This window comes from Ambystoma mexicanum, chromosome 6q (assembly GCF_040938575.1).
Source record: "Ambystoma mexicanum isolate Mex_15411 chromosome 6q, UKY_AmexF1_1, whole genome shotgun sequence".
Classification (NCBI taxonomy): Eukaryota; Metazoa; Chordata; class Amphibia; order Caudata; family Ambystomatidae; genus Ambystoma; species Ambystoma mexicanum.
The window spans coordinates 615,191,514-615,204,715 of NC_090937.1; the positions used below are offsets into that span (position 1 = coordinate 615,191,514).

The 13,202-nt window shown below is 46.9% G+C and overlaps 1 protein-coding gene across 3 annotated transcripts in view; it reads right to left on the minus strand.

The window, feature by feature from the left end:
* Positions 1 to 13,202, minus strand: part of INTU (inturned planar cell polarity protein) — a 1,700,152-nt gene that overhangs the window by 721,304 nt on the left and 965,646 nt on the right. For all 3 annotated transcript variants that reach the window (XM_069631109.1, XM_069631111.1, XM_069631110.1), the window contains exon 8: positions 8,575 to 8,764. In XM_069631109.1, the coding sequence (XP_069487210.1) occupies positions 8,575 to 8,764 (190 nt within the window). The remainder of the gene's footprint in view (positions 1 to 8,574; positions 8,765 to 13,202) is intronic.

The following is a 13,202-nucleotide window of genomic DNA, read 5'->3' on the forward strand; positions in this document are numbered from 1 at the left end:
CCGGATTTGCACTGACAGGTTTAGTAGGTGGGGCTCAAACGCTTAAGCGCTCTGAATACTGCCAGAAGCTCTAGCAGGTTGATGTGGTTCTTGGCCACTGAGGGAGACCAGAGACCCTGAGCTGTGTGGTGGAGATGGTGAGCTCCCCACCCCGTCAGACATGCATCGGTAGTGACTACTGCCTGTACTTCGGGATCGTTAAAGGGTTTTCTCTGTGCAAGATTCTCTCTTGTCCAGAAGTGAAGGCTTTGTACTAGTGTTGGCGAAACGTCCACTAGATCGTCCCACTGACCACTTTCCTGAGACCACTGTTTCGCCAACCATTCCTGCATGGGGCGCAGGCGCGCGTGGGGGACCAGGTAAATACATGACGCCATCATGCCCAGTAAACGCATTGCTTTGCGTACCGTTATTTGGTGACCGGACTGATATTGCAGAATTTACAGTAGTATATTCCGAATTCTTTCCTCTGAAGGAAAGGTCAACCCCTCTTGAGTATCTAGGATTGCTCCTAGGAACTGTTTGGAGGTTCTTGGCACCAGGCTTCACTTTTTCTCGTTGATTGAGAAGCCTAATTCGTGGAGGAGGTCGATAGTCCTTTGAATGTTTGTCCTGCAAATTACTGGCGTTTCCCCCGTTATGAGCCAGTCGTCCAGATAAGGGTACACCGGGATTGCCTCCCTGCGTAGGTGTGCAGCCGCCACCGCCAGTACCTTGGTGAATACCCTTGGTGCCGAAGCTATCCTGAAGGGCAGTACCTTGAATTGGTAGTGCCGACTGTCCACCTTGAAGCGCAAGCACCTTCTGTGCGCTGGGAAGATGGAAATATGAAAATAGGCATCTTTCATATCCAAGGTTGCCATGTAATCCCCGTTTTTTAGGAGGGGGATTACCTCTTGTAGCGTAGTCATACGAAACTTTTGGGGCTTGACATACTTGTTGGCAGGCCGTAAGTCCAATACTGGGCGCATTGTCAAATCTTTTTTTAGCACAAGTAAGTAAGTTGAATAAATACCCTTGTTTACCTGGTGTCCCGGGACGAGTTCTATTGCGTCCTTTGCTAGCAGAATGGCGATCTCCTCGAGGAGAATCTTCTGATGTTCTAAAGAGTGTGCTCTTTGTCGTAGAGGATGGTTCCATGGACGCTGCAGCAGTTCTATACAGTACCCTGTGGATACTGTTGACAGCACCCATCTGTCTGATGTGATCCCTTCCCAAGCCTGGGTGAAGTTGGAAATGCGTCCCCCTACTGGGGGTTGCGTGAGAAGGGACCCTGAACTGAGCGTCACTGCTTTGGTGGAGGCGTGCCGCCTCCTTTGCTGGGGCTGCCTCTGCCTTTACCACGTCCTCTCCTATTACCCCTGCTGTAACCCTGGGTAGACTGTTGGCTGTTGTTCCACTGTGTACCCTGCCCCTGGGAATAGTTAGATCCTCTCTGGGAATGTTGGCCGCGTGGGTGACGAAAATTACTATTCCCTCTGGTTAGGGGGTTTATTGGTTAACTGGCCAAGGGACTTGAGTGTCTCGTATTCGTCCATGGCATTCTTCAGTGCGTCCTCGCCTTACCAAACAACAGATCGGCTTCCACCGGTTTGCCCAACAATGATGCCTGGGTTTCTGCCTTAAAACCAGACTGCCGTAACCACGCATGTCTCTTGATAACCGTACCTTCTGCTATCAATCTGCCTGCGTTGTCCACGGCGTCAAAGGTTGTTTTTAAAATGCAACCAGACACGGCTCTACCCTCTGCGGAAATCCGAGCTAACTGGCTCTTTAAGGGTTCTGGTGCAGAGGCTATGAGTGCCGCAACTTCTTCCCACTGATGGCAGTTGTAGCTGGCCAACAGGGTGGTGGAGTTTGCAATCCTTGCCTGATAGGCGGAAGTTGAGGCTACTTTCCTGCCGAAACCATATTGTTTTTTGCTCTCCTTGTCTGGAGGAGCTTCGGACGATGACAAGGGTGTTCCAGCCCTCTTACGAGTGTTAGTGACAACTAGGGAGTCTGGCTTCAGATGTCCTCTTATATATAGAGGGTCAGACTGGGCTGCCCTGAAAAGTTTTTCAACTCTGGGATTGACTGCTCTGGTGAGGTTCGGGTTCACCAGGGACGGGTCTATTCTTCGCTGAATAGACTTGAGGATAGGGATGGTCTGGGCAACAGGCCTCCTTTCTCCTACTAACTCCTCAGCAAAGTCCCTCTCCTCCTGGACACCGTGGGTGTCAATATGGAAATGTTCTGCTGCACGTGCGAGAACCTCGTTCAGGAGGGGTTGGTTATCGACAGGGGAGTCGGTAACCGGGGCTTCCTTTTCTACCGGGGAATCTACTCTGTAGGTTTCAGGGTCTTCCTCTTCCTCTTCTTGGTCCTCATCGTCCCCATAGTAGCCCGTCCCGGTTTGCTCTTCTACCATGCCAAAATCTTGGTCCTCACCAAAGGAAGTCTCTCCTTGATATAGTGAGTATGGTCGTGAGTATGGTTGTACCTCAAAGGGGTCTGTAGACCTCATCGATGTCTCAAACCGGGGCTTCTTACTCAGGGGGATAGGATCATTAGAGCCTGAGGGTGTAGCCCCTTGTGGATCATATGAAAGGAAATGGTCTGGATTTTTATCGTAAAAGTCTGCCAAAGAAGACATCCTTGACATGACCCTATCTATGTCATCACTGGACCATTTTTTGGAACTGGGAATGACTCTCTCAGAAAGTTTTGGAGATTTAACTTGAGTAGATTTGCTCTTTGAAATATCAGCAGACCTGGTCTTGTCTGCCTGTTTAGGAGGAGTGGAGTGTTTCACAGGTGTGGAAGAGTGCAGAGGCTGCTTCTTCTTCTGTTTTCCCCCCTCCCTGTGAGTGGAAAAGTGTTTTCCCTGTCCCTTTGTGGCTCAGGAGGTTTTCGACGCCTGGCGTCGAGGATCGGGGTTAGAGTCCCTGTCCTTCGAACGTGGGGCTGTGCTGATCTTGTCTGCCTGCTCCGACTCCTTGAGTACAGCCTGGGGGTGGAAGTCTTCTTCATACGATCAAACTTCCGTTAGCTTAGGGAGCGAGGCACTCTTGGCAAGAGTGGATGATTGCCTGGAGTCATGCGGCGATCTCGATCTCGAACGCCCAGTGGACACCGATTCGGACCGTTCTGTTTGTGCCTCTTTCCGAGCACTCGACGTCTTCGAGTCTCGGTTGGACTTCGTGTGTTTAGTGTGGCTGGTGTGTGAAGCGCCTGTGTCGCCGGGGGTCTTCCCCATAGCCGCCCTGTCGGACGACCTTCCGAGGTCGGGGACCTGCGCTCAGCTGTCTTTCGACACCATAATGCCCTCGCCGTCCGAAAGCACGGCGTCGCTGCCATCGCTGAAGGCGCCCTCCGCTGCCATGGCCGCCTGCTTGGCGTGGTGGGCCCAACGCTTCGTCGAACGGTCCTTAAGTGTCTTAGGTTTATACCTACTACACGCTCTGCAGTTCGCTTCGGGGTGGTCCCTCGGCAAGCAGAGATTGCACGTGGCGTGCCTGTTGACCCAAGGGTATTTGCGATTGCACTTGGGGCAGAATTGAAAAGGGGTACCCTCCATACGCACCTTGAGGCAGCGGGCTGTTAAGTGTAGGAAATGTATAAGGTGTACCTATATACCAAGAGTGTAGAGTATGTCCAACCCCCCACTCTCCCTACTTGCAGGGCCGAGGCCAGAGGCCTTCCAAGGCCCGGGCCGAGGCCAGAGGCTTTCCGAGGCCCAAATCCCTTGTGCAGCAGCCGACGGTCGATTTCTTCTCCAGCTGGCGTTGAGTGTCGAAGTTCGACGTTGGGATGGGGAAGGATGACAATTAATCAATATTTTAGCAAAAGTATGGCTAAGGCCAGGGGACTACGCAAAATGCTTCCAACCAGTATGGCGGAAAAAAAACAATCTGAGGATCCTAGACACGTGAGGGATCTTGGGTACAGTGGACGTCACACTAGGGATAGTATTACTGGCACGCCCTGTGTCGACACCCATTTTCGAGTTTCGAAAAACAAACTGTAATACTCTGCAGCTTCCACTAGATGTCGGCCTATGCACAGCATGTGATCTAAGCAGATTCCACAAGCCTCAGAAATATATATATATATAAATAATAGTCCTGTTCCTTTATTCCAATTCTAACAAGTCACAAAAATTGGGTTACAAATGCAATGACACTTAATGGTCCAGACTCTTATGAATAATGTTTATGGCGATTAACACATACTTTTGTGTACACACACACATCCAAAATTAAAGATTCACCACCATTAAATAATGAACATCTTTGGGTGCTTTACCAGAATCTTCAAGACATGAAGTCAATGCTTTTTGTAGGCCACCTCTATCCCATCAGGACAATTACTTCATACCTACTGGATTCATGTACTGCTAATGGCCCACAATAATGCCCCATACCTAATGTATCAATACAGATACGGAGCGCAAGATACAACTATTAGGAACTACAAGAAAGGGACCACTTTGGTACATTTCTAATCAACCTGACACCAGTGTGCAATGATTTCCCCCTTAGAGGGATAATTGAATTACTATCTGTGTTGCTTCAAAAGTCAGTCCATGCATCGAGTACACTTCTTGCAAGCATGATGTTCGTGACTCAGATCTGAACAGCAAAACTTGACAGAGCTGCTGAGCTTGAAATGCACTGGTCACTGTGCAATGAAGGGAGGACAAATTGTGTTTCTTTATCTCCTTGTGACGATGGGATAAAAAGCTGCTCAGATACACAAAGGAGTGGGACTGCTCTGAGGATTGCATAGCCATACTTAAATTAAATGTCTCTAAAACAACACTTTGCCTCGCTAATTCAAAAATGTGATTTCAAAGTTACATAAATAAAACTGGAGCATCAAAATAAACACACACATCAATGTCCCAATAAAGAGGACAGATCAGTGCCCACAATATCCAAACACAAAAAAAGGAAACCTACTAATCTGACATTATTTTTCCATATAAAACTAAAAACAAGTGAAATGTTCATCTATTACCATGACTTGGTGGACTTAACGTAAACCTCCAGTGACCCCTTTCAGGACTTGTCAAAAAACACGCAAAAGAGCTCAATTACCCCACTTTTAGTCCACCTTGCATTTGGGTCAGGGACAAAAGGAGAGAGTATCGTGATAGATTATCTGTTTTATCTATCTAGGAATCACATAGAACAAACATTATCTTCCAAAGAGTAGGCAGAGTAAAAACACATTTTTTAATTAAATAAATATTGATGACACAAAGAAATATATGCGATGGGTGCTTTCCGCAACGCACCTCATAAACTTAAAGCAAATTGAAAAACTCAAAAGTTAAAAAGTCCAACAAAAACACATTTTCTACTAGTGGTGTCTAGAGTTAGTATAGTGACATTTGTAACAAATCACCTTGGCAAACTATTTCAAACAATTTTGGTTCTTATACAATTTTTTCAGGGGGGAGAGAGAAAAGACTCTACGTATACAGCATAAAATTCTAATGCTGCGGAGAAAAGACACATTAGTTGTAGTGTCTGTGGGATGTCTACATATGTTTCGGCACACAGATTACATCAACACCATCCGTGGTGTTCTGCTGTTTTAGTTGTGGCCCTCTTCAGGACGGTATATTGTTTTTCAGTTAACAAAAAGTTCAAAAAACAAATCCCCAGGTGTTTCACACTTTTTTTCCGTGCTTTATATGCTCTTGTGGTTGGACTAAAGGTTGGTTTCTATAGCAGGGGAAGTGGAAGATCACTTCTTTTTCATGAATTCCGTTGTGCAGCGAAATTATTTCTGTTCTGCTTTCGCGGTCAATGCGCGATTTTGTCAGCCAGGAGGCACTTGTGAAAATATTTTCTTTCAAGCCAAAGATTTCTTCTCTGGATTCTTTGGTGATTTATTGTTAGCATTGACGTTAGGTCCCAGAAGCCTTCAGACTTGATTCGGACACAGTCTTTCAGTTAAATGCCGTTTTTTTCTTGTCTTGGAGACCAAGAGGATAACGATGAACACGCAAATGCCATATATAATTGTCATGTTTCAAAAGATATTACAACAATGTTCAGTGACTGGACATCATTTGTTTATTAGCTCTATTATAACACACTCTCGTAGCATGTCTAACTTAAGGCAGCTTTCAGTGAGATGTGTAAAATTATGGGTAACATTTGGTACACAAAGAAAAATAGGCACTGACACATATAGAGCTGTATCTGTGTTGGTTTTTATAGCAAGTAAAATGTAAGCCACCCTTTTCACTGAAAAAGTCTTCTCCATTGAAGTGCATATCGATGATCTTTGCATGGATCTTGGGCCCCAAATATGTAGCCTTCAACCAAACTTGATGGTGAAGAAACACTCCATTCCCCATTTGCCAATAAACTATGTCCGCGGCCATCGATATAAGCATGGCCAAACACAGCGTCTTCCTCTCTGATAAGAATGTAAAGCTTCCTGTTCTTCATCTGGCAGAAATTCAAGAATAGGACCAATTTTATACAGTAGATTTCTATCATTTCATGCAAGGATGGCCAGAGAATTTGTGGCCTTAAGAGTTGTGGAAGCTGTTGAGATAACCCATTTGCCAAAGGCTTTGAGTTGTCTACCTTCCCTTTCTGGAGAGACAGCGCAGGGTGAGGATGGATTCGCAGACCTCTTTTTAGTGGCTGCCAAGGCCACTGAATTCGGGCTTGGTCTTGTCCTTAAACACTTTGGGGCGTTATCAGGCACCATATAATGCTTTGAAGGAATTACCAGTCCATCCTCACAAATGTCTTCAAGAAGAGGTACAGTAATCTGTCTTGCTTGATTTCGCCTGTCGCTGGTACAAGAAACCCTCTTTTCTCTATTCTGTAAGGAGCAGTTTGAATATTTTGGCAGCCTTGGCGATGGTGTTATGAAATGGCTCGATCTCGCCTGGCGGGGAATCTCTGGGAGGATACTCTTCCAGTTCCCCATCAGCTGGGTTAAATTCATTAAGTCCATCTGTTTGATGAAGAATGAGTTGAGGCTGTATCATCTTGAGTTCCGTCCTGAAAATCTGTGTCTGATGGTATGTCGACAGGTTGTTGTCACCGGAGATCTTCTCCTGTCAAAGCTTCTCTGTTACGATGCCAGATTGGGGCCCACGGCTTCAACTGCAGTGACATGTCCAGGCATCGCTCAAAGGCCAGACCAAGACCAGCTCAGCAGGCTGAAGTGCATTATTTATCTATGGATATTTTTACCACCTTGAAGAACTTATTAACCAAACTACAGACAAGGGTGCCCAGCATACCTCAAAGGCCACTTGAATTTCCATCAAGAGGTTGTCCTCTTGATGAAAATCCGAGGGCTTGAAAACCCATGTGTTGAATCGAGGTCGCTGAAAAGGCGATTGTCAATGGTATTGGTGATGATTTCCTTTTTATATTTCATCGACAGAGGTATCATTGAGGACTTGCTCGCGGACAGTACCGTAGGTGCCTGGAGATCCGTTTGACTCGTGGATGGAGACGCTGCCATCAACTGCTTCACAGACTCCTCCTTCGTGAACAATTTAGAATACTTGTACGGTTTTTAGCTTGACAAGGGGAGGAAGTAGGCTTTGTAGACAGGGTTTATCTAAACCCTTTTCACCTGGGTGGGGGGAGGGCCTACCTTCCTCACCATCGTGTCAATGGATGGCTCTTCATGGGCTTTTGCTCTTTTGGAACAGGAAGCTCTCTCCAGTGGGCTGCTATGACTCAGTGAGGCAATACATCTCACTGGGGTAGAGTCTGAGACAACAGTCCCTTCATCCAGACAACAGTCTTCTGCGCCTGTCTTTCATGGTTTTGTTGAAGAAAGACTGACAGATGGAGCAGGTGTCCATATTATGTTCTGGGTAAATACACTCCTCATACTTGTCCTCCACATATATGTTTTTTAGCTTACATGTGGAGCAAGTTTTAAACTGGCTTTTCTTAGGCTTTGGATCAGTCATGGTGAGGTGAAAGGGAGTAACACTTCGGTGGATTCAAACCCTGAGGGAACGCTGAAACAATTGTGCCACCTCCCCACTTTGGGGAGTTCACAATGAATGAAACAGTCCCATGCCTCACAATATGAAAGCAGTTATCTTGAGCTTTAAAGTGAGATAAATTTTATCATAGTTTGAAGGATTCTCAGAAGACTTCAAAGAAAGTGAGAATTTTGGAGAGGACTCCAAACTCTGAATGTGCGATAAAGAATCTGAAGATGGCTTCCAGGGTGTAGCTAAAAGGGGCAGTGCCTATTGAATAGATGGCAAATTAGCCAAAACTAAGTATTATAGAATTCTAAAGTGAGTGCAGTTTCTTGTCTTTCGATTTCGGTTATTCAACAGAAGCATATGAATCTATGAAAAACCATTGCTGGAGAAATTGGATACCTTATTGAATTATAAACATTCACTTTTCAACACTCCTTGCCAACATTTTTAAAAAAGTGGATTCAATGTGGACACATTTTGAAGAAATGGACAACGTTCTGCTTTAAAGTGTAACTAAGCAACAAACTGAACTTTCAATTATAAATGAAGTGCAAAAACAGACTGCAGGTATTGAGACTGCTCCAATTAATTGAGATTACCTTTATGTCATGTGGCAAAGTGAGCCAGCGCACTCCTGGAAGACTGTCTAGAAACAGTGCACTGCTGTGGTCATACTGTTGTGCACTGAGGTCAGCATATTCATTCAGTTTGTCAGGCTGGAGCGCTCGCAGGAAGAAGAGGCTGAAGAAGTGATCCAACCGATGGACATTTTCTATACGGCAGAAGGCACTAAGAAATACAAGGCAATAGGTTTGTAAGTCAATTCTATTCTGCACTATAACTTATGAAGACATACATTCATTCTACTGTAGTTTTCAAACAGTGAGAATAAGTCAAGCAACACCATGCTACTGCATACCCCAAAACCCTAACTTGCCAGTTTACCATGATATTGAATAAAGAGTTTCACACAAAGCCACATAAATGGTCCATACAACCTGGATGCCAAGCTGAAGAAAAAAATAACACACTAGCAGAGGGCTAACAATTCAAAGCAAGAGGCAAAACACATTTTAACCGTACAATCTACTTGAATGCTTATTTCAAAGTAGTCTTGTATGTGATTTGTATGAAAATTAGAAGATAATTTAAGTACAAGTTTAAGTTTAGACACCAAACTCAGTCAGATAGATTTTTCCAGCCGCAAATCGATGTGTGACCTGTGATGAAGTCTCTTGATGGAGAATACGAGATGGGTCTGGGGTCACGCTGGAGACAGGGGATCAAAACCCACTCTATGATGCAGGCCCTTGCTGAGGTATGTGGGGATCCCGCAGGTGCCTCAGCCCACATCTGTAGGGCCAATCCTAATGAGTGAAGTAGTGAAAATTGAGAAAGGTGGAGTAAGCAGCTAGCGCTTCAGCAAGCCATCTAGTGTGATTAGAGACACCAGTTTGTAGGAGAGCCGGATGTGCGGGAGTATGGCTCATGGGAAGAACATTGAAAAGCAAAATGCCGGACAGGGATCCAGAGTAAGAGAGGGGCCAGAACATACCGAGGGTTGCAGGAGCAACAGCAGACTAGATTACCTAGCAGCCCATTAACTGGGACAAGAGGTGTGCTTGCATCATCCACATGCAGCAGGGGCTCCAGAGAGAGCCTGTGACTTTCTTTCCAGGTACTAAAGCCTGTAACTCAACTGAAGGATTTCAGTTCCCAGAACACCTCATATGAGAACAAAGTGTGTGCCATTTGAATCAACAAACTCAGCCACGCCCCTCCCTCCCCCCACAGCCCCTATACCCTGCAATGCTATAGAGTCACCAACCACAAACTGGGGACGCAGGCACTTAAAAAATATGTTGATTCCAATCAACCCCTAATAGAAGCAATTGTCCCATGAAACAATCACTGTCTGCAACCAATAATCAAATAAACTCAAACTAGAGGAATGACCACCAATCTCAGGAGAGAATAAAAGAGCTCAGGGTGAAGAACAAATGAGTCAGTCTTAGAAAACATTGCATAGCCCCATGGGTATAAAAGCAGCTGTGAACATTCATTCAATTTTTTGGAGCCTGTGGAAGCAGACATATATTCTGATGCTCCCTTGATACAAGGGAAGGCAGGCTGGAGAGAGAAGACTGGAAGGACTGCTGACAGGAAGTAGGCAGTGCAAGCCTGAGAAGCATGTGAGGTTGAGAGCTGCCAAGCCCTGGAAGCGGAAGGCAGACAAGTAGGGTCCTACATATCCTATTAAGTTCCTGGGAGGAATTAGAATGTCAGAGACCAAAGGTTTTCCACCTGTGACTGCTAGAAAGCCAAGGTCAAGGAGGTACCCATCACGAATCCTGAAACCTTAGGTCCAGGGCGGACCTGTTATGTTTCTAGTGTTTTCAACAGGTCCCTCCTGGTGATTGAGGCTCAAGATTCACAAGGTCTCGGCAAGACTTGATGAGAAAATGGAGAAACCCAAGATGTAGTAAAGACCGCCTGAGAAGCTTGACGATCCAAGCGCGGAGAGAAGCCCAACAGTGAATAGTGTAAGGCCCCCGAGTGGCCAAAGAAGATAAATTGTGGTACTGAATATCTGGGAGAGGGTCCTGTGACATGAGGGGAAAACTGAGAAACTGAGGGAACCTCTGGACTGTAAGTAACTCCTGAAGATTCCAGGAAAAGCTGTTTGTTTAGGTTCCAATTACCATAGGGTTAGACATTTATAGTTTAGGATTATTGTACACGTGTTTTGGCCAAACATTGGAGCATTTGTTTTTTAACTTAGGGTACCCCGGAGGCCAAATACTCTTTAAAATTAGGATTGAGACTTTTCTGTTGGTCCTATCATTTGGACATTACTTACCTAAGCTGCATATTCTGAACTACTTCCAGAACTATCGAGAAAAAGTCACAGCCTGTGGGATGGTTCAATAGCGATTGTAAACAGGCCAAAACAACCTTACTAAGAACTGAAGGCTGACGTTATTGTCAGAGGCAATCAGGAATCGTACATTTGAACTTGAAGGAAAAGCATGGGATGAACTTTTACAAGCTGCAAGCAAAACTAATTGTATAACCTTTTGGGACCTTGTAAATAAAGGACCAATTTTTTTTTTTTTTTTTTAAACTTCTTTTTGTTATAAGCGTGGCAGCAAAACACAGGCGAACAGCGTCAGGCAGTTACAGTGTAAAAAACAGCGTACTTAGCGTAGGTGCGCAGAGGCTACTACACATGGTGAAACAATCAAAGAACAAAACACAGTCACATCGTAAAAAGGACAACAGGAACCTATGACAGGGGTGAGGACCCAAGCTGGCGGGGGGGAACGGGAGGGGAGGAGGTATCCGGTGTCTCAACAAGGTCAGACATGTAGGAGCGGAACCTGAGCCAGATGTTTCTAGGTCTGGAGTGGGTGGGTTGTAGGTGGGACCAGGCTTCCTCGGAATCAGAGGCCCACGTGACCGCTCTCAGCCATTGGGCGTGTGTGGGAGGTGAGGGGCGAAGCCAACAGAGCAGGATGGAGCGCACCGCGAGAAGCAGGCAGAGACCAGCTAGTTTCTTGGAATCACGGGGGAGGCCTGGGAGGTCATGAAAGAGGCATACCACCGGGGAGAGAGCAATGGGGTGGTCAATCACAGCGGATACCGTCGAACAAACAGCCTCCCAAAATTGTGAGAGGCGGGGGCAGGACCAGATCATGTGGATGTAGTCGGCATCATCCTGGCCGCATCTGGGGCAGCTGGCAGGGTGATCACCGGACATACGATGTAGTCTGATCGGGGTGTGGTGAAACCTGTGCAGCACTTTGAATTGAATAAGTTTAAACCGGGAGTTGAAGGAAACACGATGTGTGCGTTCGCATAAGTGTGTCCAGCGATCATCCGATATCTCAACACCGAGGTCTGCCTCCCAAGCGCTTTTCAGTTTAGCGAAGTCTGGGACCGATCTGGATTGTAGCATGGTAAATAACCTAGAGATCTTACCCCTCGTGGGGCCGGGGGAGGAGAGCTCCTCAATGGAAGGGTCATCTGGTGGCAATGCAGGGAACGTTTGGTAATGACGCTTAAGGGTCCTACGAAGGGATGCGTATTGAAGCCATACACTCCGGTCCCTTCTTAATGGCAAGGGGAGGTTGGGCCACTCAACGAATATACCTTGGTCAAACACGTCGCGTAACAGCTCGAAGCCCGCGTCCGCCCATCGGCGAACCGTGCCCAGTGGAACCCGCGGGACCCCAGGGAGAAAATTCCAAAGGGGGAGATTAACGTGGAAGGCATAGGCCGTCCCCGTCAGCTTCCACATTTTCGCCAGTGCAACGGCCGTGCAGGCGACCGGGCTCTGTGAGTCCTGTACCAGGGAAGCGGGTTGCAACACCAAGGAGCGGATGTCCCGGTCAACCACCGCAAGCCTCTCAAGTCGGACGTGCGGGGGGGGATCCGTAGTATTAAACCAGTGAGAGGTATATTGGATTTGGGACACCAGCCAGTATTTAAGAAAGTCAGGGGCACCGAAGCCCCCGTTAGACATCGGAGTGGAAAGGGTCTCCATTTTAAGGCGAACCGCACCCGAGTGCCAAAGAAAGGAGTTCACGGTGCGAGTCAAGTCGCGAAAAAAGCCCACCCCAGGCCACAAGGGTATGTTAGCGAACCTGTAGAGCAACTGAGGCAACACCACCATTTTAAACAGACCTATCCTGCCAGCCAGAGAAATCGGGAGTTTATCCCAGACCTGGATCTTAGCTGTCAAGTGTGTGAGATACTTCTGGTAATTTTCATGGAAGGTCAGCTCACGCTGGCGAGTCACCACCGTCCCCAAGTAGGCAAATGTGGATTGGGCCCATGTGAAACCGAGGGTGTCGGGGGGAGGAGGAGTGCATTCCGTGAGCGGGAAAAGAGTGGATTTCGAGCAATTCACTTTAAGGCCCGAGACTCGACCGAACCGAATAATGTCCTCCAGTATCAGAGGTAAATTGGTGGAAGGAGAGCGCACAAACAACAACGCGTCATCCGCGTAAAGGGACACTATGTCCGTCTGTCCCGCGGAGCGGAGGCCCCTGTGAGCGTGGAGTTGGCGGAGCATGTCGGCGAAAGGCTCGATTGCTATAGCAAAGACCAGGGGAGAGAAGGGGCACCCCTGTCTCGTCCCCCTGGCGATCTTAAAAAGGGGGGAGTAACGGTCGCCAGTGCGGACCCTGGCAACCGGATCGGAGTAAAGCAGTCTGACCCAGGA